General features: G+C 41.0%; 1 protein-coding gene across 1 annotated transcript in view; it reads left to right on the top strand.

Annotated features, from left to right (window-relative positions):
* The window catches only part of adgrg4a (adhesion G protein-coupled receptor G4a), a 44,895-nt gene extending 26,678 nt beyond the window's left edge, over positions 1–18,217 (top strand). The window contains exons 16-28 of the mRNA XM_034182018.1: positions 277–383; positions 490–706; positions 814–979; positions 1,101–1,250; positions 4,636–4,773; positions 4,862–4,907; positions 5,007–5,110; positions 5,192–5,313; positions 10,282–10,550; positions 10,693–10,795; positions 13,707–13,987; positions 17,249–17,350; positions 17,483–18,217. Of these exons, the coding sequence (XP_034037909.1) occupies positions 277–383; positions 490–706; positions 814–979; positions 1,101–1,250; positions 4,636–4,773; positions 4,862–4,907; positions 5,007–5,110; positions 5,192–5,313; positions 10,282–10,550; positions 10,693–10,795; positions 13,707–13,987; positions 17,249–17,350; positions 17,483–17,607 (1,930 nt within the window). The 3' untranslated portion in view covers positions 17,608–18,217. The remainder of the gene's footprint in view (positions 1–276; positions 384–489; positions 707–813; positions 980–1,100; positions 1,251–4,635; positions 4,774–4,861; positions 4,908–5,006; positions 5,111–5,191; positions 5,314–10,281; positions 10,551–10,692; positions 10,796–13,706; positions 13,988–17,248; positions 17,351–17,482) is intronic.
* Positions 18,218–24,387: the final 6,170 nt, after the last annotated feature.

The raw sequence follows: 24,387 nt of genomic DNA, 5'->3' as shown, positions 1-24,387 counted from the left end.
CAAAGATGCATCAACAAAGTACTGAGCAAAGGTTGTGAATACTTACCTACATGTGATTTTTTGCAAATGTTAAAAAATAAAAAATTTCATGGTGTCATTATGGGGTGTTGTGAGTAGAATTTTGAGGGCAAAAATTTAATTTACTCCATTTTGGAATAAGGCTGTAACAAAAAATGTGAAAAAAGTGAAGTGCTGAGACTACTTTCCAGATGCACCGTATGTGCATTTGTCACCTTTAACAGGAACCCGTCTGATCTGAGCCTGTTGTCTCTTCAGTAAATTAGATATTCACACTGACATGACCAGCTGGGCTGATCCCGACATGACGAGATGCAAACCCACCATGACCATATCAGACCTCAAGAATATCACTGTCTCGACTGGTAAGAGTCCGATTAAAAAAAAACTTTAAAAAAAAAAAAAAAAAACTTAAAAAATCCCATTAAAGTGAATGTGGTGTAAAGTAAAAATGGTTTTGTTTCTGGTTAGATAACATGGCTGAGGTTGTGGACATGATTGAAGACGTTGTGGACACTGAGCTGGGCAGCAACGCTGCGCTGTCTCCCTCAGAGCTGGACACAGTGGTGCAGAAACTGAACGAAGTGGTGGAAATCAGTGACATCACACCTGCTGTTGGTGGCGATGTTGTTAATATCGTGGCTAGAATCTTGTTTTCTGACACCGATGTCACTCCAGTGGCTGGCATGTGAGGAAAGTCAATTAATTACTGTCGCCATGAATCCTGCAAGAAATGTTACATGATATTTTAAATGTTGATTGTTGTTTTGTTTTTTTTTGTTTTGTTTTGTCCAGTGTCCTCAATCTGACAGAAAAGCTGGGAGACAATATGTATTTCCAAAATGAATCCATCAGTTTGATTGCACCCTCACTGGCTCTGTCCATGGTCAATGTGGATCGAAACACATATAAAGGCCTGACCTTTGGAGCGTCCTCCACATTGTCAAACTCGCACCCTCAGGTTAGAGGTCACACATAAGAGAAGTGATACTGTATGTATGAACTATTTCAGGGGTAGAAATAAGAAACATATTCCGCTTGATTAATTTACATTCACAGTTCTCACATTTTGTTTTCTCCAGGTTCTTATTAAGCATAACTTTGAGAGTGGACCCCTGCCTGACACAAATGCAACGATATCTCTGCCCACTGTGCTCCATATCACCTTCCCTGCAGACAAAATAAAAACTCGTGTCCAGTTCCAGTTCTATGGAACAGAAGATCTTTTTAAGGTATGTTTTGGTTTGGTCTCATTGCTGTTTTTACAGGTTCTCACAATAGAAATGATGGGGCAAAATCTCCCACAGGTTCAGATACTCTATAGCATGCACCAGATATGTGGGATGTAGTAAATATGATCTTCTGCAGTCACACCGCTCTGAGCCCACCTGATTCTCAAAAGGATCTGAGGGGGCTGCAAAGGAAGATAGGAGCTGTGTGCATGCTTCTCAAAGTGTAAGCGTTTTAGGAAGGGCAGTCAGAGTAAAACTTGTGTCAATTCCCAGTGTGGATCTGTACCTGATCTACCATAGTGACCAAAAGCAACTGGGGACAGATTAGAGAGAGAGAGAGAGAGAGAGAGAGAGAGAGAGAGAGAGAAAAAAAAACATCATCTCCACACCAAAAGCATTATCTTCAGTATGTTTGTGGGATGCACAAGATGATGCTGTCTATTCTAATCCACACACACACTAATAAATATGTGGTGCACAACAGATACTATGAAGTGCATGCTTGGTACTACAGTGCATCTGGGAAGTATTCACAGTGTTTCAGCTTTTCCACATTTTATGTTTTTTCCATCAAAACTCTACTCACAACACCCCATAATGACAACATGAAAAAAGTTTTTAAAATTTTTTTAAATATTAAAAATAAAAAGCACATGAAATTGGATGAATTTTTATGAAACCATTATTTATTGTAATTCTATCTATTGTATATTAACTGTCATGTTTTGTGATTGTCTAAACTTTTTTGTGGTGAACCAAAGACATGTTTCCACTAAGGTGGACAATAAAGTTTAATCTAATCTAATCTAATCTAAAAAGTCTTCCAAGATGGCGCTGCGTATGGCTGCCTCTGTGTTTTGGTGCACAATCTTTAGTTTTTTTTGTGTGTTACTTTTGTGATTTGTAATGGTTCCCCGATCTCTTTCACCCATGTAGAGCTCAAGAAGATCAGGGTAACAACACCAGCAGATTTGTTTCCTGTTTCCCTTTAGCTTGCAGTGGATTTACTGGGCATCTTGGCCAAAGATGCCCTCACCCTGGCCCATGCAGTGAAACACCAGAAGAGGGGGACACACGCCCTTATGCGGCTTCGCCAGCGCCGCCACCGTACACCGCTGCCAGGAATATTCTTCTCCAGTCTGCACTCTCCACTAAGTGAAATGAACGAACTCCAGCTATTGGTGGGGCAAAACAGAGATTTCACTACACATTTTGTGCTTCACGGAGATGTGCCCCTGTGGATCGATACTGGACTCTGCGATACAGCTGCCAGGCTTCCAACTTTCCAAAGCGGACTGAGACGCAGGACTCTCTGGCAAAACAAAGGGTGGTGGAATCTGTTTTTACGTCAACAGTGGCTGGTGTAAAGACGAGACAGTCATCCAACAGCACTGCTCTCCTGATCTGGAAACTTTTTTTATTAACTGGAAACCATTCTACCTGCCTCATTCATTCTGGTTGGTGTTTACATTCCACTGTAGGCCAACGTGCAGAAGACACAATGTACTCTCGCCAGCTGAATACTGTGTGTCCTCACACACCTCAAGGCCATCTCTGACTCACTCCTGCATCCCCTGCAGTTTGGTTACAGAGCCAACAGGAACCTACATCAGGATTCTGTTTGTGGACTTCAGCTCTGCTTTCAATACAATCATCCTGGCCCTGCTGCAGGACAAGCTCTCTCAGCTTGGCATGCCTGACTGCACCTGTAGGTAGATCATTGACTTCCTGTCTAACAGGAGGCAGCATGTGAAGCTGGAAGGTCACGTCTCAGACACACAGTCCGTCAGCACCGGATTCCCCACAAGGTTGCGTTCTTTCTCCTCTACTCTTGTCCCTGTACACCAACTGCACTTCCAGTCACCAGTCTGTGAAGCTCTTCAAAGATGATACGACCCTCATTGGACTCATCTCTAATGGGGACGAGTCTGTCAGACTTACTGGCATGAAGTGGCTGGATACAAGTGCAGGATTCAGATGTCAGAGTAATAGAGTTTTATGTACGAGTAAGTTCAGACTGGGTTCGATACACAAAAGTCAGGCCGACATGAACAACAGTGACCGAAGCATGAGGCAGAGACAGGGTCCAAAAAACGGGCAGGCAGGTCAAACACACAGGTAGGCAAAACAAGGCAAAAACCCTCTGCTTGAAAGTGGCACAGGGAACAACAATCTCACAACCAGGTAAAGAAAAGCGTGTGACTAAAGAGAGGGAGTGATTAAGAGGAAATGCAAAACAGGTGTGTGAAGAAGGACCTGGAAAGGGGGTGTGGCAAACAAGAAAGAGAACAGGAGGGAAACGCCCAACACCAAGCACCAGACATCAGACAAGAAAAGTCCCTCCACCAACGCCCCATAAAAATGTAACAAAGACAATAATACAACAACAACAACCCCCTCAGACCCAATGACAGAGTCTACCGACGGACAGGAGATCAATCACCTGGTGTCCTGGTGCAGACAGAACAATCTGAATGCCCTCAAGACAGTGGACATGGTTGTTAACTTCAGAAAGAATCCTGTCTTGGCTGCCCCCATCACCCTGTGTGAGTCTCTAGTCTACATTGTGGAGTCCTTCTGCTACCTGGGGATCACTATCACCCAGGACCTCAAGTGGGATTTGAATGTCAGCTCTCTCACCAAGAGAGCACAACAGAGGATGTTTCCTGCGGCTGCTAAGGAAGTTCAACCTGCCAAAAACAATGATGGTGACCTTCTACGCTGCCATCATTGAGTCCATCCTCTCCTCTTCCATCACCATCTGGTACGCTGCTGCCACTGCTAAGGACAGAAGCAGATTGCAGTGCATCATCCATGCAGCAGAGAAGGTGATCGACTGCAGTCTGCCATCCCTACAGAGAGGAGCACAAAAAAGGGGAGAATAAAGATGATTGACAGGGCCCAGAGAGGCCTCAAATACATTTGAGATCTGAAAATGGCTGTGCACCAACACTCCCTATCCAACTTGATGGAGCTTGAGAGGTGCTGCAAAGAGGAATGGGCAAAACTACCAATAACAGGTGCACCAAGCTTGTGGCATCATATTCAAGAAGACCTGAGGCTGTAATTTTTGTCAAAGGTGCAGCAACAAAGTATTAAGAAAAGGGTGGGAATAATTATGTACATGTGATTTCTTGTTTTTGTTTCTTTTTTAAATAAATTTTCAAAAATTTCAAAAAGCTTTTTTCATTTTGCCATTATGGGGTGTTATGAGTAGAATTTTGAGGGTAAAAATGAATTTACTCTATTTTGGAATAAGGCTGTAATATAACAAAATGTAGAAAAAGTGAAGCACCGTGAATACTTTCCAGATACACCGTACATTGTATGTTGGAGACTTGATTTTTTTTTTTTTTTTTAAGTAAAAATTTGTTTTTGTACACAGGATCGCCAATCAACCAATACGTCACAATGCAACTGGACTGTGAATTCTTACATAGTGTCTGCCAGCATTAATAACAGTTACGTGATTAACCTGAAGGACCGTGTGGTGGTGACGCTCAGCCACCAGAAACCCAAAAAGGTGACAAACTCTTCCTTACGGGAACTGTTAGAATAAGGACATTTCATTTGAAACAAGCAACAACATCATTGTTTCCTCATTTTCACAGCCAGACGACAAGGTGCGGTGCATGTTTTGGGACTTTCAGAAGAACGGTGAGTTCCTCATTATGTACACAGAGGGATGAATTGTGCCTTATTTCTGTTTGTGTATATGTGTTGTAATAAAATGTGTTTTTGTGCGTTGTGTGTCAGGTGGGCAGGGTGGCTGGAACAGTAACGGCTGTGAAACCTGGAATAATTCTTCTCACCAGACCAGCTGTCTTTGTGATCACCTAACACACTTTGCTGTGCTCCTGGTGCGTCACTGCTCTGTTTGTTTTATACACTAAAGCAACAAACACACTCCCACAGATATTGTCACACTTGTTGTGTTGCAGGATGTGGCCAGAGCTCCCATTAGTGCCGCCAACACTCACATTCTGACAGTTATCTCCTACATTGGCTGTGGTGTATCCTCCATCTTTCTCGGTCTTACACTGCTCAGCTATGTGGTATTTGAGTAAGTGACGCATCTTCAAGCAGATAATATACTGGCTTTGTGCACTTTCACTATAGATAATTGTGCATCAGTGTGGTTACAGCTTGTCATCAAAACCTAACATTTCCCCAAGACTAAACGCAAGATAACCATTGTGAGGAAACACTCCCTTTTACACAGGAAGATACCTCCAGCAGAACCAGACTGTATGGAGAGGACTTCTGTGTGGGTCTCAAAGAACTGAGTAGAGAAAGGAAAAATACACAAGTTGACTAAATAGAAAAGATGGATTTTGTTTTGTTTTTTGTGTGTAGTTAACATGGAAAGATTTCATTTTCAGACAAAGTATATCATTAGAGTCTGTGGAAACTTGTATCTTGCAAATAACTTGACACCCCAAGACAAATAATAATAATAATAATACATTTATTTATATAACAGTTTATGGAGAAAAATTTACAAGGTGCTTAACATCATCAAACAGATAGGAACAAATCATGTAAAATTTTAAGTAGAAATAAAAATTACAACAGCAAATACAATTCAGACCATAAATGTCAGATTCTGACATGAAATGGCTGGACACAATTGCAGGACTCAGACAGAGACATGGAAGTACAAAAGGCTTTGCTTGGTTGCCAGGCAAGGTTCGGTACACAGGGCAGCAGACAAAAACCAGTAACAGTGTGCAAAACATGAGACGGCAGGCAAAGTCAAAAACAGGCAGAAAGTAGGGATACTGCAAGACACTAACTACAAATCAAACACTGAGAGACAAAGGTGGAAATGCAGGCAAAAAGCACAACAATCTGGCAAGGACAAGAGGGAAACTTGAGGCTTAAATACAGGAGGTGATCTGGGGAAATGAAAAACAGCTGTGGAGGAAAGAACTGGAACAGGGCGTGGCAACAAGAAGACAAACATTAAAGACACACCCAACACCAAACCTCCAGACAAAAGACAAGAAAATACAGGGAAAACAAAACCAACCAGAACATCAAATGATAATAATAAAACCCAGAACAACATTATCCCACAAGTCCAACCATGACAATAAAACTAATAATAAACCAAAAAAAAGGAGTTTTAAGATTTACCTTAAAAGGTTCAACTGAACTGGAGTTCCTAATGTCAACAGGCAAAGTGTTCCACAGTGTGACAGCATGGTAAACAAAGGCTCAAAAACCCTGACTTCTTTTTAACCCTTGGAACAAAGAGCAAACCTGCATCCTTAGATTGCAAAGTAGGAGAAGGCACATAAGGTTTAACAGGTTCAGCAAGAAAAATAGGTGCCAAACCATTTAGAGCCTTATAGGTCAGACACAAGACCTTAAAATCAAGTCTTAAAGTAACAGGAAGCCAGTGAAGGGAAGCTAAAAGAGGTGTAATGTGATCAGTTCTCCTGGTTTAAGTCAAGAATCTAGCAGCAGAATTCTGAACCATCTGCAGACATCTAATGCTTTTTGGTGGAAATCCAGAAAACAACACATTACAATAATCAATTCTTTAAGACACAACATCATGCATCAAAGTTTCTGCATCCATCACTGACAAGACAGGTCTAATTACTGCAATATTTTGCAAATGAAAAGGAGCCATCCTGACAACCTCTTTAATGTGTGGATCAAACAACAATGTAGGATCAAAGATCACACCAAGATTCTTGACCTTCTCACTCTGAGAAATCAGTCTCTCAGGGACAAATGTTAACTGATCATAAAGATGTTGCAATCTGGCAGGGCTGACAACAGTCATCTCAGTCTTATCTCTGTTAAAATGCAGGAAATTAGAAGGCATCCAATTTTTCACTGCAACCAAGCAAGCCTCCAGTTTTACAATCCAGTTCAATGAATTTATATAGCGCCAATTTACAACATGTCACCCCAAAGCACTTCACATGGGTAAGGTCTAACCTTACCAACCCCGCTGAGCAAGCACATAGGCGACAATGGTAAGGAAAAAGTCCATCTGGTGGGTTATTTTATTTATTTATTTATTTATTTTTTGGAGGAACAGATGTTGTGAAGGTGTCGTAGCACGGACCCACAACAGGGGGCGCAAATGAACGGACAATGAGTAAGCCAAAAAGTAACAATTTAATGTTGTGATAATACACAACTAAATTCACAGAATTTGCACAGTCAATTAACACCAGGTGACGTGTGGGCAGGCTCGAAGATAGAAGACCCCCGACGAGAGAGAAGCCGCGTCCCACACGGCTTCCACCACCAACGGCCTGAAGAACACCGGAGCCGCCAAGTCCAGAGTCCCCAGGTGGCCTCTGTCTTCGGCTGTCGACCCTGGTACTGCTGGCAGAAAGCAGAGATAAGATGTATGAGTGTGAGTCCGCACACTCAGTAATCCACAGTTCAAACACAGTTAGGAGGGAGCACCTCCACCTCCAATCACACACACTCGTGCAGCTCCTGGTCAACCACTTATCTGGGTTGGGGTGTGAGGCGAAGCCGTCGCTGTCACACCAAACGCCAATCCTCCAGATAAGGCAACACTCCAGGAAAACGGCTGCAATAGAAATTCAGGTTATTACACACAAAGTGTCTGTCAGCAGAGAAATTACCTTTCCAATGGTAGTCGATTTCTCGGCGGGGAGGTGGAGTTGCAGTCCGGCTTATGTACTGGTGTAGATGAGTGACAGCTGGTGCGATGAGTGACAGCTGTCACTTCCTCTGGGTCTGGCGCCCTCTCGTGCTTGGAGCCCGCACTCCAAGCAGGACGCCCTCTGGTGGTGGTGGGCCAGCAGTACCTCCTCTTCAGCGGCCCACATAACAACAGACCTCAAGCAGACCAGACTCAGAGGGGTGACCCACTGCTTAGGCCATTCTAACAGTAACAGAGATCAAATAAACAAAGTACAGACAAAGAATCATCAAACATGCCAAAGTCAAAAGTCCAGGTCTTGGTTGTTGGAAGTATCCCTGTCACCATCCTTAGGGCAGAAGTCATGGGTAAGTAAACAGCTTCGTCTTCAACCAGGGCTCCATCAGGTGACACTAAAACTTGAGGCCTACCTCACGGCAGAGACATATACATGTGCAGAATATCAGTGTAGCAATGAGATTTAATTCCATGGCTCCATATAATTTGACCAAGAGATGCAATATAAAATAATGGACCCAGAACAGAACCCTGAGGTTCCCATATTATATAGATGTGAATTCTGATGTTGTGTTATTTTAATAAACACGCTGCAGTAAGCCCAGAATGTATGATCTCAGCCATGAGTTCAACCCTCCAGAAATACCAAAATAATTCTTAGTTCTCCCCAACAAAATACTGAACTGTATCAAAAGTTCCACATCCACACCATTAGCCATCAATAAATTGTTCACCACCCTCATAAGTGCTGCCTCCATAGAATGATGAGCCCAAAAAGCTGACTGTAGGGGCTCAAAAGCTCATTCTCAAAGACATAGGCAAGAAATTGATTAGCAACCACCGTTTCTAGCACATTTGAAAAAAGTTTGAAATAGGCTTATAGTTATTCAACAACCCACAATTCAGACTGGGTTTCTTAAGAAGAGGTTTTATCAGAGCAGCTTTAAAACTATGGAACAATTCCAGTGATTAACAATTAATTTAAAATATTAAGGAAAAAAGGGCCCAATAAAGACCAGAATTCCTTTACCAGCCCATAGGCAGTGGGTCAAGGGAACATGTGGAACAATTGTCTGCCATCACAATTTCAGACAACTTCCCAAAGGAAAAATGGAAACAGAATACAGCTGAACTACTGCATTGTGGAAGGGCACCTAGAGCATGCATATGCATACACTCACTGGCCACTTTATTAGGTACACACAAATACCTAATCACTCAACCACATGGCAGCAGTTCAGTGCATTTAGGCATCTAGATGTGGTGAAGATGACTTGCTGAGGTTCAAATCAAGCATCAGAATGGGGAAGAAAGAGAATTTCAAGTGACTTTGAATGTGGCATGGTTGTTGGTCCCAGACGGGCTGATCTGAGTATTTCAGAAACTGCTGATCTACTGGGATTTTCACACACAACCATCTCTATGGTTTACAGAGAATGGTCTGAAAAAGAGAAGCTATCCAGTGAGGAGCAGATGTGTGGATGAAAATGCCTTGTTGATGTCAGAGGTCAGAGAAGAATGGGCAGACTGGTTGAATGGGCAACCGTATGATGCTATTATGTCAATATGAACCAAAAATGCTCAAGAATGTTTGCAACACCTTGTCAAAACTATTGCATGAAAAATTAAGGCAGTTCATTCATTCATTCATCTTCTACCGCTTAGTCCAAGTAAGGGTCACGGAGGGCTGGAGCCTATCCCAGCAGTCATAGAGTGCGAGGGTAAGGGTAAGGGTACAAGTAAGGTGTACCTAATAAAGTGGCAGGTGTACAAAATGGCTTATCTTGTTATTACTTCCAACAATAAACAGGAATCAGAATTTTGTCTTTCCCCATCACCTTTCAGACAAAATTGGCAACAAAACAGAAATTAAGTCAAGAAATGAAATCAAGTACACAAATTAAAAAGAAAATTCAAAGGCAATAAAATAAACGCATTAATCCAAAGCAAGTTTAAAAACTACATTGTTTAAGATTTAATGTCATCTAGTGGTGAGATTGTACATTGCATTATGCTGTCGCTGGTCACATTTTTCTTCCACTTGATGCTTTAGCTTCTTTGCCGACAGGGATTTATGCTGCCTTGCTTTCTTTTGTGATAAGCACATGTGTGCTCCTTAATTTCTCACAATTGCGGCTTCTCAAACTTGTTAGCCTGCATGAGCAACCAGTAAAAATATTTCCCAAGTCCGTAAATATAGAATTTAGGAGCCATAACGTGGAATAAGTGGATCTCTTTTCATTTTGGGCTTCAGGTCAGAAGCAGTAGATCCTGATCAAGACATCTCACCACCTCCAAAAGTGCAAAGATTTGATTTGTCTGTCTGTCTCTTGAGTCTTCCTTTGCCTGTATTCTGCTCTCTGTCCACTACAGGAAGTTGCGTCGGGATTATCCAGCCAAAATACTCATCAACCTGTCAGCTGCCCTGCTGGGGTTGAACATGCTTTTCCTTTTGAACCCTTGGTTATCATCCTTTTCGACATATGAGCTCTGCATCAGCACTGCTGCAGCACTTCACTACTTCCTGCTGGCCTCCTTCACCTGGATGGGTCTGGAGGCCGTGCACATATACATCGCCCTGGTCCAGGTCTTCAACACTTACATCCCCTCCTACATCCTCAAGTGCTGCACAATAGGATGGGGTAAGAGGTTCAACAGAAGCAAAGGTCCAGAAGATTTTGTTTGGTCTGAACCACTGATGTTTGATTGCTGGGATTTTAGGTGGCCAAAAGCCACAATTTAAGAAAACAATCACTAAGCCCTCAATGTTTTGTGTCCTTTCAGGTCTTCCTATAGTCATAGTCAGTCTGGTGTTAGCCATAGACAAAGATGCCTACGGCATCCTTGTGTATGAAGATGAAGCAGGAGAACAGTCCACAGAAGTATTGTAAGTAAATTCCAGCAATGGATCCAGAGCAACAAACAAACAAACAACAACAAAAACAAATAAAGTCAAAGTAAAAATCTGATTCCTTGTGCTTAGCAGAGCTTAGACCCCATAATGTGAGCTTGTGAATGAGTCTAGCAAGGTTTTTTAAATGTCTCCAGTGCACATATGCACTTCAACTTTGACGTGATGGGTAATATTACAACCCCAAATCAGAAAAAGTATGGAAAGTAAGGAAAATTAAATATAGAGAGAAAAAGCAGTGATTCTTACATTTAGTTTGACTTCCATTTAATTGCAGACAGTGTAAACTAAATATATGTCATGTTTTATGTTATCAATATCATTTCATTTGTTAATTTACATCCATTCCTGTTTTTCAGACCTGCAACACATTAAAAAAACATCGCAATACAAAAACATTTACCACTTTGTAATGTTGCCAGTCCCTCTCACAACTCTTAAAATATTTGGGCATTGATGATACCATGCGATTAAGCATTTCAGGTGTTATTTGGTCTCATTCTTCCTGCAAATTTGTCTTAAGGTGTGCAAGAGTACGGAGTTGTAATACTTGCAGTTTTCATTTCGAAATTCTCCACATAGTCTCAGTTGAGAACAAGGCAGGACTGCAGGCAGACCATTCCAGTATCCATTCACTCTTCTTCTGCAGATTGCCTTTGTTATGTGTACAGAATGTGGTTTTGCATTATTTTGATGAAAAATGTATGGCCATCCTTGAAAATGATATGACCACAGAAGTTTTACAACCCCTGGCAATAATTATGGAATCACTGGCCTCGGAGGATGTTCATTCAATTGTTTAATTTTGTAGAATAAAAGCAGATCACAGACATGACACAAAACTAAAGTCATTTCAAATGGCAACTTTCTGGCTTTAAGAAACACTATAAGAAATCAGGAAAAAAAAAATTGCAGCAGTCAGTAACAGTTACTTTTTTAGACCAAGCAGAGGCATAAAAATATGTACTCACTCTATTCTGAGGAATAAATTATAGAATCACCCTGTAAATTTTCATCCCCAGAACTAACACCTGCATCAAATCAGATCTGCTCGTTAGTCTGCATCTAAAAAGGAGAGATCACACCTTGGAGAGCTGTTGCACCAAGTGGACTGACATGAATCATGGCTCCAACAAGAGAGATGTCAATTGAAACAAAGGAGAGGATTATCAAACTCTTAAAAGAGGGTAAATCATCACACAATGTTGCAAAAGATGTTGGTTGTTCACAGTCAGCTGTGTCTAAACTCTGGACCAAATACAAACAACATGGGAAGGTTGTTAAAGGCAAACATACTGGTAGACCAAGGAAGACATCAAAGCGTCAAGACAGAAAACTTAAAGCAATATGTCTCAAAAATCGAAAATGCACAACAAAACAAATGAGGAACGAATGGGAGGAAACTGGAGTCAACGTCTGTGACCGAACTGTAAGAAACCGCCTAAAGGAAATGGGCTTTACATACAGAAAAGCTAAACGAAAGCCATCATTAACACCTAAACAGAAAAAAACAAGGTTTCAAGATGATAATGCATCTTGCCATAGAGCAAAAACTGTGAAAACATTCCTTGCAAAAAGACACATAGGGTCAATGTCATGGCCTGCAAACAGTCCGGATCTTAATCCAATTGAAAATCTTTGGTGGAACTTGATGAAAATGGTCCATGACAAGGCTCCAACCCGCAAAGCTGATCTGGCAACAGCAATCAGAGAAAGCTGGAGCCAGATTGATGAAGAGTACTGTTTGTCACTCATTAAGTCCATGCCTCAGAGACTGCAAGCTGTTATAAAAGCCAGAGGTGGTGCAACAAAATACTAGTGATGTGTTGGAGCGTTCTTTTGTTTTTCATGATTCCATAATTTTTTCCTCAGAATTGAATGATTCCATATTTTTTTCCTCTACTTGGTCTAATAAAGTAACCGTTACTGACTGCCACAATTTATTTTCCTGATTTCTTATAGTGTTTCTTAAAGCCAGAAAGTTGCCATTTGAAATTACTTTAGTTTTGTGTCATGTCTGTGATCTGCTTTTTTTTCTACAAAATTAAACAACTGAATGAACATCCTCCGAGGCCGGTGATTCCATAATTTTTGCCAGGGGTTGTAATAGCCTTTGCCAAGGGCACTGACACAACCCCATAACCATGACAGACATGTTGCTGCTAACAGTCTGGACAGTCCTTTTAGCCTTTTGCCCAAAGAACAGTCCCTCCACCTTTTTTTTTTCTTTTCTTTTTTGCATTTTCCATACCATCTCAACTTGTTCTATCCCAAGTGGCATTACTTGTTTGCCTAAGTATAAAATAGTTAGGCAAAAAAAAAAAAAAAAAAAAGTCAATTTAGCTTCCTATGGATGTATTTTTATGAAAAGGTAGTGGAGTCATTCAATGGAGCAAAACGTAGGACCAAAATGCACAATAATTGGAACCAAATTGAGTCTCTGAATGATCCAAACTGCACAAAAAGCTTGAAGGACTCCCCTACTTTTTCCTGAAAATGTGCCCATGACATAAGGAAGTTAAATCCCAAACACCGTAAGCTGATTAAATGCTTCTCAAGGAAATCTTTGATGGCCATAGAAGGTCTGTCAAATGAAAAATTGAAGTTCCTTTCATGAATTTTTACTGGATTGAGTAAAGCAGGTTTGACATTTTGCTTAAAATGTCAAACGACCAGGATCTGCTTAGGGGTCATATAAAACAAATAATTAATGTTTTCCATTTGTGCAATGGCAACTATGTTCTCTTAATATACTTGCAAAAGATTTTACAAAGCATCAATGATCAAGTAAATAAGTTAATCAAGATGTTTAAACCAAGAAAAAATAATAATTTGGCATTTATTATGAACACTAATGGAATGACTTCTCCCTTGTTGTGTGTGCTAGCTGCTGGATACAAAGCAACGTCTTCTTCTATGTGACGGTGGTAACAATTGCACTTCTGATTCTGTTGTGCAACATCTGCGTGTTCATCGTGGTTCTGATTCAGATCAAACGTATGAATATCAATAAGCCTTCAGGAAACCAAAGCAACATCTTGCATGACCTGAGGGCAGCTGCCAGCATCACCGTCCTGTTGGGTCTGACATGGTCTGTCAGCTTTTTGGCAGTTGGGCCAGGCAGGGTGGTCCTGATGTACCTGTTCGCCATTCTGAATACTTTTCAGGGTAATGAGAAGCTGAAGTTGGTGTTAAAATGACAATAATAATACATAACTTAATTTTTCAATATTATTGTAAGTGTATTGAAATTGGTTAGGGTCCATGTTGTCCATGCATTGTAAACTACATGCCTGCTAATATTACTTTGTTCTGACATTAACTATTGCACAGTTTTAGAGTTTATTCTTTGATGTTAAAGGTACATCATTAAAGGGGACTTTCAACATTTTTCATCCTAAGCTGCATTTTTAGACGTTATAGGGTTCATCTTTTCACTCTGGTCAAAAGTTAGTTTAATCTGTGCAGTACTGATTTAGGCCACATGTACATACAGATCCCCACCCCACCCCTCAAAAGAAGTGTTCCTTGTGGCATTTGTTTGTATGTCAACAATGCACAGTGAATGACTATCTTATAATGTGTATGATCATAAAAGCACTCACCTTCAGCAAGATCACAGTCTTTCCAGTTTGCTACCACAGATTAGCTTTTTAGGACTTTATTGTGAATGAATTTGTGTAAGATATAGGTGACTGTAGACAGATATGACAAATCCAAGCTTATTTTATATTCTTGGTTGTTTGGTGATATATTTTGCCCCATCTCATTGGTTACCTGAAGAGTGCTCAAGAACACAACACCTTTCAGAGATTTTCAATTTAAAGCTCTCAGAGCGTGTGTGCAGTCACATGCAGCAGCATATCCTCCATTCTCATTTGGAGCACTGATTGTTTGTCCATTAATGTTATTATATGAAGGTAGCTAAAAATACTCAGTAAGGTGACTCTTGTCACCACTAAACAGGCAAAAATGTCATTAGAAGTGTGCGGTATCATGGAGAGGATTGCTGACACATCGTGGCTGGACAAACTGATCAGGCGGACTGGCTCTGTGGTTGGCATGAAGCTGGACTGTCTGGTGACGATGGCAGAGAAGAGAACACTGGACAAACTGCTGGACATTATGAATGATGCCAGTCACCCTCTGCACATCATCATCAGCAACCAGAGGAGCCTCTTCAGCCACAGACTGCTCCTTCCCAAGTGCAGGACCAACAGACTAAATGTTTATTTTCTGATGAGCATGTCATCCAGTGTGCGCATGTTGTCATGCGGCATCTCCGCTCCACACGAAGAACTGAGTCATTTTAACTTTTTTTTTTCTTTGTGGATCATGAGGTAATTTCATCACATGCAGCCAGGATCACCTGGTGTCTGTGGTACATGAGACATTAATGAGGTGCTGTGACTTTTTCAACTTGTGGCGCACAGAGAGAGACCCAATGGGGGGAACAGCTCCGCTGACTGATCTGACAGAGCAACTGTAGCGCAACATGCCCAAGGGACTTTTCTTCAGGCACGACAAGGAATTAAAGTATTTTCAGATGTCATTTTCCAAAATCAGGAGGCTTTATGTGGATAATTGTTCTTCAGGAGGTGATAATTGTTATATGGCTGGGGGGGCCTGGCTGCCGGTTTGTTTGTCTTTTTGTTTTCCTCCCAGGTGGCGTGCATTTGGGACTGAGTGGCTGTGTTGCTGAGGCTGTCAGGACCTCACCCTGATCACCTGCGACTCGTCAGGACTCACAGCTGAGGTGCATCTGGATGGATTGGAGCATGTTGGCATTTAAGACTGGAGTGCACAGTGTGTATTTGCCAGAGACTCGACCTTGTGACCAGACGGGTGAGATCGTCGTCTTGGGAGCCATCTCATCAGCAGCGGACGCTGAGAATGTCCAGGTTTGATGCACGGTCTGTGAAAGAGGAGGGGGTGAGGTCTCACGCTCGTCAGCACACTTCCTGAGGTACGTTGGATTTTGTGACTAACAGTTATACAGTCAGTAAATGTGGTGTCCCTCACACCTTATTGTATTGAGCTGTATGTTAGTCATGTATCAGCTTCCACTGCGGTGGAGTTTTGTGAACGGGATGTTCCATGCCTGCAGGTTGGGAAGCTGATCAGTAATCAAGCCAGGAAGTGTTTGCTGTTTGTACACCTTTAAGTGTTCTGTGTGTAGAGTGTGGACTCACATAATGGTTCCTTCTTTCACAGACTCGGTTGTTGCGGCCACCTGGGGGGTGTCGGCGGGGTCCTTGGGTCCGAAACAGCTTCTGGCTCCGGACCGTTAGCGCTGCTGGGAGCGCACCACGCCAGGCCGCACCTTTCTGTTATTACATTTTCACTGTTATGTATTAAATTCAGTTAGCCTTTGTACCGTGCTCTGCTTATTTCATACTGGGTCCTTCAAACGCTGGTCGGTTCTCCGAGCTGCGTCCGACACATAACAATAATGAATCCACTAAAACTCCAGTTTTTAATTAAAGAGTCTGATTCCCATGGTCCACACCGGTCCGCACCGGTTCTAAGTCAGCTGCTAGGCGCCAGCTGAGGTGACCCGCCAGGGGGCATGAACAGGTAAGATTTTTGTATTTACTCTGTGTGTGAATTGACGCTGCTTTCAGCCAATCAGTGGACAACCTCAATTGATGTATTTTGACTTATAAGAAAGCCTGTAAAAATCCATAAATTAGCCGCATCATTGTTTAAGCCACAGTGTTCAAGGCCTGTGAAAAAAGTAGTGGCTTATAGTCCAGAAATTACGGTACTAGCCAGTATACCAGTATCAGTGTGTCTAGTATTGATATTTGTGTATTTATGTTGGCAAATTGTTTTTTTTTTGTTTTGTTTTTACTTTCACTTTTGATACGCTGTGTGCTTCTTACCCTGTGTGCTGCTACACAATGCTGCTGGAACCACAATTTCCCTGTGGGAGTCTTCCCAAGGGATCAATAAAGTTCTATCTATCTAATCTCTATAGCAGTATATGTGCATCTTTACCTCCCTAATTGTAAAGAAACAAACTGCCGATTATACCTTTAGTGGCTTACCTTAGCCTCATAGTCATACAGCGATGCTGCTGATCAATGAAACAATGTCATCTGCCACTGAGCGACGCATTCTGTAAGACCAAGCCTGCAATCGGCAGTCAACTTGAAATGCCTTAGTGGGTGACTATGAGGCTAAGGCTAGTGGCTAGCCAGCTAGCCTGTAACCTTGTTTGCATTGTAAATCAGTACTGCACCAATTAAATTCTTTTTTGTCCAAAGTGAAAAGATAAACCCCACAACTTCTCAAAATAGATGTCTGGTTGAAAAATGTCTCACTTGAAAGCAAAAGTTATAAAGATATAAATATATATGTGTATATATCCTTTTGTCATATTACATGATTTAAATGATGATGTGTGTAACTTCTGTCATGTTCCAGGTTTCTTTATTTTTTTGTTCCACTGCTTAATGAAGGAAAATGTGAGGAAACAGTGGAGGATCCACTTGTGTTGTGGACGATTCAGGCCTGATTATTACTCAGGTATGGGTTTTTTAGGGATAGCCGTATTTGCTGAGTGTAATGGAGTTGTTGATTAGTTACTGGAGTTTGTATAGGCTTATGTGGGTGAAGCGAAAAACTTTTAAGTTGAATAATATTTTCTATGTTTCTTAGATTGGAGCCGCTCTGTGACAGCAGGGGGCAAAAGAAACCATCTTGTTAATTGTGACTCACTTGCTTACAACACCTGCTCCATCAGAAAAGGCTGTCATCCTGCTACAAGACCATACAACCAGTAGAGAGCATGAGTGTGCATGTACATTGTGCTTTCGAAGGTCTTTGCTTATTAGAAAACAGTAATGACATGAAAACATGGCAAAAAAAATCTTATACTGCAGTGGGTGAGGAAATCACCTGGTGGTTTAAGGAGAAACACTTGAACCTGGTGGTACCTTCAATACAGTACAATAAGGTCACCAACATTAGAAGTAAATCTGACAGACCCTGAGGCCCATAGGGTCGATGATTATCTCCAGACACTGTAGCATGAAGTGGAAAAGATTCTACAACTCCCCCTGGATGGGACATGAAACCAGCGCAGGTTAATACTTCCCCAAAGATGACTTGCAGTCATAAGTTCAAATTACAAAAGAAGAAGGCACAACATTTAAAAAGATCATAAAAAGACAATGCAAAAATGTGTCATGAACACAGTGAAATTTTGACAACACAGAGTTAGTAGTGTTGTCTAATGTACTTGGAATTTGTGTTATAATTCTGAAATTATATGTAGTTCATTACATACGGTGCATCTGGAAAGTATTCGCAGTGCTTCACTTTTTCCACGTTTTGTTATGATACAGCCTTATTCCAAAATGGATGAAATTGTTTTGTTTTTTTTTTTCTCAAAATTCTACACACAATACCCCATAATGACAATGTGATTTTTTTGAGATTTTGTAAATTTATAAAAAATAAAAATAATAATAATAATAATAATAAAGAAATCATGTGTACATAAGTATTCACAGCCTTTGCCATGAAACTCAGAACTGAGCTCAGGTGCATCCTGTTCCCACTGATCATGCTTGAGATGTTTCTACAGCATAATTGGAGTCCACCTGGGGTAAATTCAGTTGATTAGACACAAACTGGAAAGACATACACCTATCTACATATAAGGTCCCACAGCTGACAGTGTATGTCAGAGCACAAACCAAGCATGGAATCAAAGGAATTGTCTGTAGATGTCTGAGACAGGATTGTCTTGAGGCACAAATCTGGGGAAGAGTACGGAAACATTTTTGCTGCTTTGAAGGTCCCAGTGAGCAGAGTGACCTCCATCATCTGTAAATGGAAGAAGTTTAGATCCACCAGGACTCTTCCTAGAGCTGGCTGCCTGTCTAAACTGAGTGATCAGTGGAGAAGAGCCTTCGTCAGGGAGTTGACCAAGAACCCAATGATCACTATGTCAGAGCTCCAACATTCCTCTGTGGAGAGAGGAAAACCTTCCAGAACCAACCATCTCTGCAGCAATCCACCAATCAGGCCTGTATGGTAGAGTGGCCAGACAGAAGCACTCCTTAGTAAAAGGCACATGGCAGCTCACCTGGAGTTTGTCTAAAAGCACCGGAAGGACTCTCAGACCAGGAGAAACAAAAGTACAAAGACATCCTGGATGAAAACCTGCTCCAGAGTGCTATTGACCTCAGACTGGGGCGACAGTTCATCTTTCAGAAGGACAATGACCCTAAGCACACAGCCAAGATATCAAAGGAGTGGCTTCAGGACAACTCTGTGAATGTCCTTGAGTGGCCCAGCCAGAGCCCAGACCTGAATCTGAATGGCTATCTCTTGACAGATCTGAAAATGGCTGTGCACTGATGCTCCCCAAAGAGGAATGGGCAAAACTGTCCAAAGATAGGTGCACCAAGCTTATGGTATCATATTCAAGAAGACTTGAGGCTGTATTTGCTGCCAAAATTGCATCAACAAAGTATTGAGCAAAGGGTGTGAATGCTTATGTACATGTGATTTCTTAGTTTTTTATGTTTACTAAATATGCAATAATAATAATAATAATTTTCAAAGACTTTTTTCATGTTGACATTATGAGGTATTGTGAGTAGAATTTTGAGGGGAAAAATGTATTTATTCCATTTTGGAAAAAGACTGTAACATAACAAAATGTGGAAATAGTCAAATGCTGTGAATACCTTGCTGTATTTTATGTGCCCTTGATTTCAGTGCAGAAGGTTCCTGGTTCAAACCCCACCCCTGCACATTTCCCCATGAATTATGGAGTTGCGTCAGGAAGGGCATCCGGCGTAAACTTGTCCCAAAACAACATGCAGATCCTCCTCCACCTCAGATCTGCTGTGGCAACCCCGAGTGAAAACCGAGGGGCAGCCGAAGGGACTTACAATTTATGAATATACACAAGGACATTTTGAGTTCCTTCTTGCCCTCTTCGCTAATGGCGGACAACTGCCCATGTTTGTAGTGACAAGACAGAGCTTTGTGCACCAAATAAGGATCTGCCTTCGACATTATTTAATACAAAGCCAATGTATGAAAATCATTCTGTGAATCAATGTTAGTATTATCAATCAAGTTTTCTCTGTTCCAACTGTTTCAATTTGTGTTCTGAAAAAAAAAAGTTTTTTGTTTGTATTTTAAAGCATGCATTTCATTTAGTGTTTCAAGTGGTTTGAAACCATAAATCATTTTCTAAAGTATTTATTTTGTTTATTGTTTTAAGATTTTTTTTTTTTTTTAAGTGAATCACTTTGCTCCATCTCCTTTTCTCTGATCTTTCATTGTTTGTTTAGCACAGGGTGAGTGCAGTACTGTGAAATAATAAATAATTAAGGATAATAATATAATAATAAATATCCAAGTGTTGCATTAAAGTACGAACATTCTTAGTCACCCGAGAGCAACACCAAATATGATGGAATGATTCCAGATCAACCAAGAACAACATTTTACTTTGAGAGATTTTGGGTCCAGTGTTTATCGGGGATATTTAGAAGCAGTGTGTTGCCCGTGGGGATAAATAATGCAGGATTTCTATAATGATTTGGAATGGAGGGCGAGTCCAGAATGTAGCTAATATTACTGTTAGCTAATATCCATCATTTCTCCAAAAATATTAGTCTATCAATGTTCTATTTCGGCTGCGTTCATCCTTGACCCAAAATACATACACATACCATACGGCAAATGTCAGCTCTCCCCAGTTTGTCCATGATCGAAGTTATACACATGCACGCACACATTCACAGAGGCCACTTGGCTTTTATTATATATATTATATATGGCTTTTCTAAGGACTTAGTAAGCAGCTGGTCTGCTCTGTGTGAGCCTGAACCCATCATCTCTCAGAAGCTAACCAGAGTGGGTCCTGGTTAGTACTTGGATAAGAGACCTCTTTGGAAGACCAAAGGGCTGGTGTCGGTTTCTCTGGGGAAACGAGTTGCAGCTGCAAGTCCAACAACAACCTTTCAGAGAAAATTAATTAAAGATGCCCTTTGGATTGCTAATAAACACTAATGTGATTTCATATATCATTGTCGTGTTTCTATATTATGACCTTTGAACTGTCAAGCCATTGGGGTCATTATGTTCATGTGTTAGTCAACAATAAAGAGGCTCAATTTTGGATAGAAATGATCAAATGTTAAGGCCACAAAGAACTAAAGATTATGGTATCACTGAAACATCAGTGTCAAACATCCAAGATGCTGGTGTTGCACTTTCAGAACATCTCTTCTTGTTTTGTTTTTTAACATATTGCGCTTAAGTTTGAACAATGAGGTCATCATATGTGCGCTGTCGACCACAGTTTCCGACCTTATTTACTAATGCCTTTAAATGCAAGTGTGACTTGAGTCATTGCAGCTTCTGAACCATGTCAGCTGAGCCGTCTTTACGACCGAAGCGCCCGTTTACCAATAATGAACCCTCTTCCACAGTGACCTAGATTTTTTTCTTCCCTTCTCATCATATGAATACAAACTCTGAATTCTGAATCAACCGAGCTTGATGGCATTTTTCTGCATGCCCTACAACATGATGGGATCTTATTGCATAATTATACATGCATTATTGAAGTTCCTGCATTGTACTCGTATTCTGTTTTTTCCTTTAAAGCTGCAGTATGTAGGACATAGGGGCATTTATTAGCAGAAATACAATTACCTGCAACAACACCTTAAAGTGTTTTCACAAGCAGAGAATGCCCCCTTTGAGTGGGCTCCCTCATGAAGGCCACCATGCTGCAACACCATGTTGCACCAAGAACTGAAATGGGACATACCTATTCTACTGCATTTTACAGAATGGGTGGAAAACAGAAGAATAAAAAAGGAATCAGTCGTTGCTCCCTTAAACACTGCCTACTGGTTGATAGGGTGGGCAAACAAATTTGAGAATTCTCATTTTTGTGTGATGGAAGATCATACATATTGCATTTCAGAAGACAAGGCACAGGAGCATGAATCAGTATTGCCAAAAATTAGTGAAAAACTCAGAATTGGTGATAGCATAATGCAATCAGAATCGTCACCACTAGATGACACTAAATCATACAATAAATCATCAGTTTCTCGAAGTATTTTCCACTGTCTGTTCTGTTATTCAGAATATTTTTGCTCTTCTTTCAGGTGTCTTCGCCAATACATTTAAGTAAATAAATAAATAATCTTAACTGGACCCCGTGTCTTAGTAATTACAGGCTACTCTCAAATTTATCCTTCTTGTCTAAAATCCTGGAGGAAAAAAAAAATCATCTGTGTACAATTAATATCTTTTATGGATAGTAATGTTTATAACAAATTCCAGTCTGGATTTAGAGCTCACCGTAGGACTGAGACAGCCCTCATCAGGGTTAATATTTGCCTCTTGCTAGCTGCTACCTTAAACACTCTTTTTAATATACATAAACGCAACACTTTTGGTTTTGCTCCCATTTTGTATGAGATGAACTCAAAGATCTAAAACTTTTTCCACATACACAATATCACCATTTCCCTCAAATATTGTTCACAAACCAGTCTAAATCTGTGATAGTGAGCACTTCTCCTTTGCTGAGATAATCCATCCCACCTCACAGGTGTGCCATATCAAGATGCTGATTAGACACCATGATTAGTGCACAGGTGTGCCTTAGACTGTCCACAATAAAAGGCCACTCTGAAAGGTGCAGTTTTATCACACAGCACAATGCCACAGATGTTGCAAGATTTGAGGGAGCGTGCAATTGGCATGCTGACAGCAGGAATGTCATCCAGAGCTGTTGCTCGCGTATTGAATGTTCATTTCTCTACCATAAGCCGTCTCCAAAGGCGTTTCAGAGAATTTGGCAGTACATCCAACCAGCCTCACAACTGCAGACCATGTGTAACCACACTAGCCCAGGACCTCCACATCCAGCATGTTCACCTCCAAGATCGTCTGAGACCAGCCACTCGGGCAGCTGCTGGAACAATCGGTTTGCATAACCAAAGAATTTCTGCACAAACTGTCAGAAACCGTCTCAGGGAAGCTCATCTGCATGCTCGTCGTCCTCATCGGGGTCTCGACCTGACTCCAGTTCATCGTCGTAACCGACTTGAGTGGGCAAATGCTCACATTCGCTGGTGTTTGGCACGTTGGAGAGGTGTTCTCGTCACGGATGATGCGAAGGAGATGTGTTGCACTGCATGAGGCAAATGGTGGTCACACCAGATACTGACTGGTATCCCGCCCCCAATAAAACAAAACTGCACTTTTCAGAGTGGCCTTTTATTGTGGGCAGTCTAAGGCACACCTGTGCACTAATCATGGTGTCTAATCAGCATCTTGATATGGCACACCTGTGAGGTGGGATGGATTATCTCAGCAAAGGAGAAGTGCTCACTATCACAGATTTAGACTGGTTTGTGAACAATATTTGAGGGAAATGGTGATATTGTGTATGTGGAAAAAGTTTTAGATCTTTGAGTTCATCTCATACAAAATGGGAGCAAAACCAAAAGTGTTGCGTTTATATTTTTGTTGAGTATAGTTGACCCATGCATTCTCTCATGTCATCTTGAAAGTTGAGTTGAGATAAAGGACTCAGCACTCAACCTACTCCTTTCATACTTCACAAATATAACCTTTTCTGTTGCCCTGGGGAAGACATCTTCTTCCTCAGCCGAGTTGATTTGTGGCATGCCTCAGAGTTTTGTTCTGGGTCCACTTCTGTTTTTCATTGTCAATTCTCCCTTGGTCAGATCATTCAAAAATCACAATGTTGTCTACCATTTTTATGCAGACAAAACACAATTGTACCTACCACTGAAATCCTCTGATGTCAGCAGTTTAACTCATCTCCTGTCATGTCTTGTAGATATAAAAACACGGATTTTCTTGAAATTAAAAAATGACCAGCCAATTAAAAGTGATCTGCCCTCATCTCTTGATAGTATCCACAAAGTCAAGCCATTTGACACAAAGTCATTCCAGTGAAAAGATCTAATACCAAAGACATCCACTTGTCTGTCACTATAGGTCACTGGTTAGCATCTAAGTCTAACATCCATAGAGTAAGACAGGAAGAATTAGAACCATAAAGACTTGACATTTGCTCTCCTGCAATGACTTCGGCATCACCAAACATCTCATGACTCCACAAGCTCTTCACAGGCATTGCTCGATCCCAAAGAGGACCCAGAGACAAGAATGTCACTGCAGAGATAAGTGAATGCGTCTGCAAGTTCAACATGTTTAAAACCTCAAACACACAATGTGTTTTAAAGCACGAACCAGCCAAAATAGCTTAATAAAAGTGCTACAAAAAGTGCATAAAGGGAGAAAAAACAGTGAAATGAATTGGGGTTGAAAATAAAAGTCAAACTCAGAATTTCCAGGTTCAAGGCCAATCATTCTTCAAACATGAAGATCCAGTTAGAGTTTCTGCCAGCATAAATACCATAAATGAACATTTAACTGACTCAATTCTGATCTTGTGCCAGGTCCTTTATTATCTAACAAATTAAACCTCATAGATTTGCAAATTACACAAATGCCTCCAATTGGCAGACAGTGAAAAT

The sequence above is a fragment of the Thalassophryne amazonica genome, chromosome 11, assembly GCF_902500255.1.
Source record: "Thalassophryne amazonica chromosome 11, fThaAma1.1, whole genome shotgun sequence".
In the NCBI taxonomy this organism is placed as follows: Eukaryota; Metazoa; Chordata; class Actinopteri; order Batrachoidiformes; family Batrachoididae; genus Thalassophryne; species Thalassophryne amazonica.
Note: the sequence above shows the minus strand (reverse complement) of the source record. Positions and strands in the feature narration are given on the sequence as shown.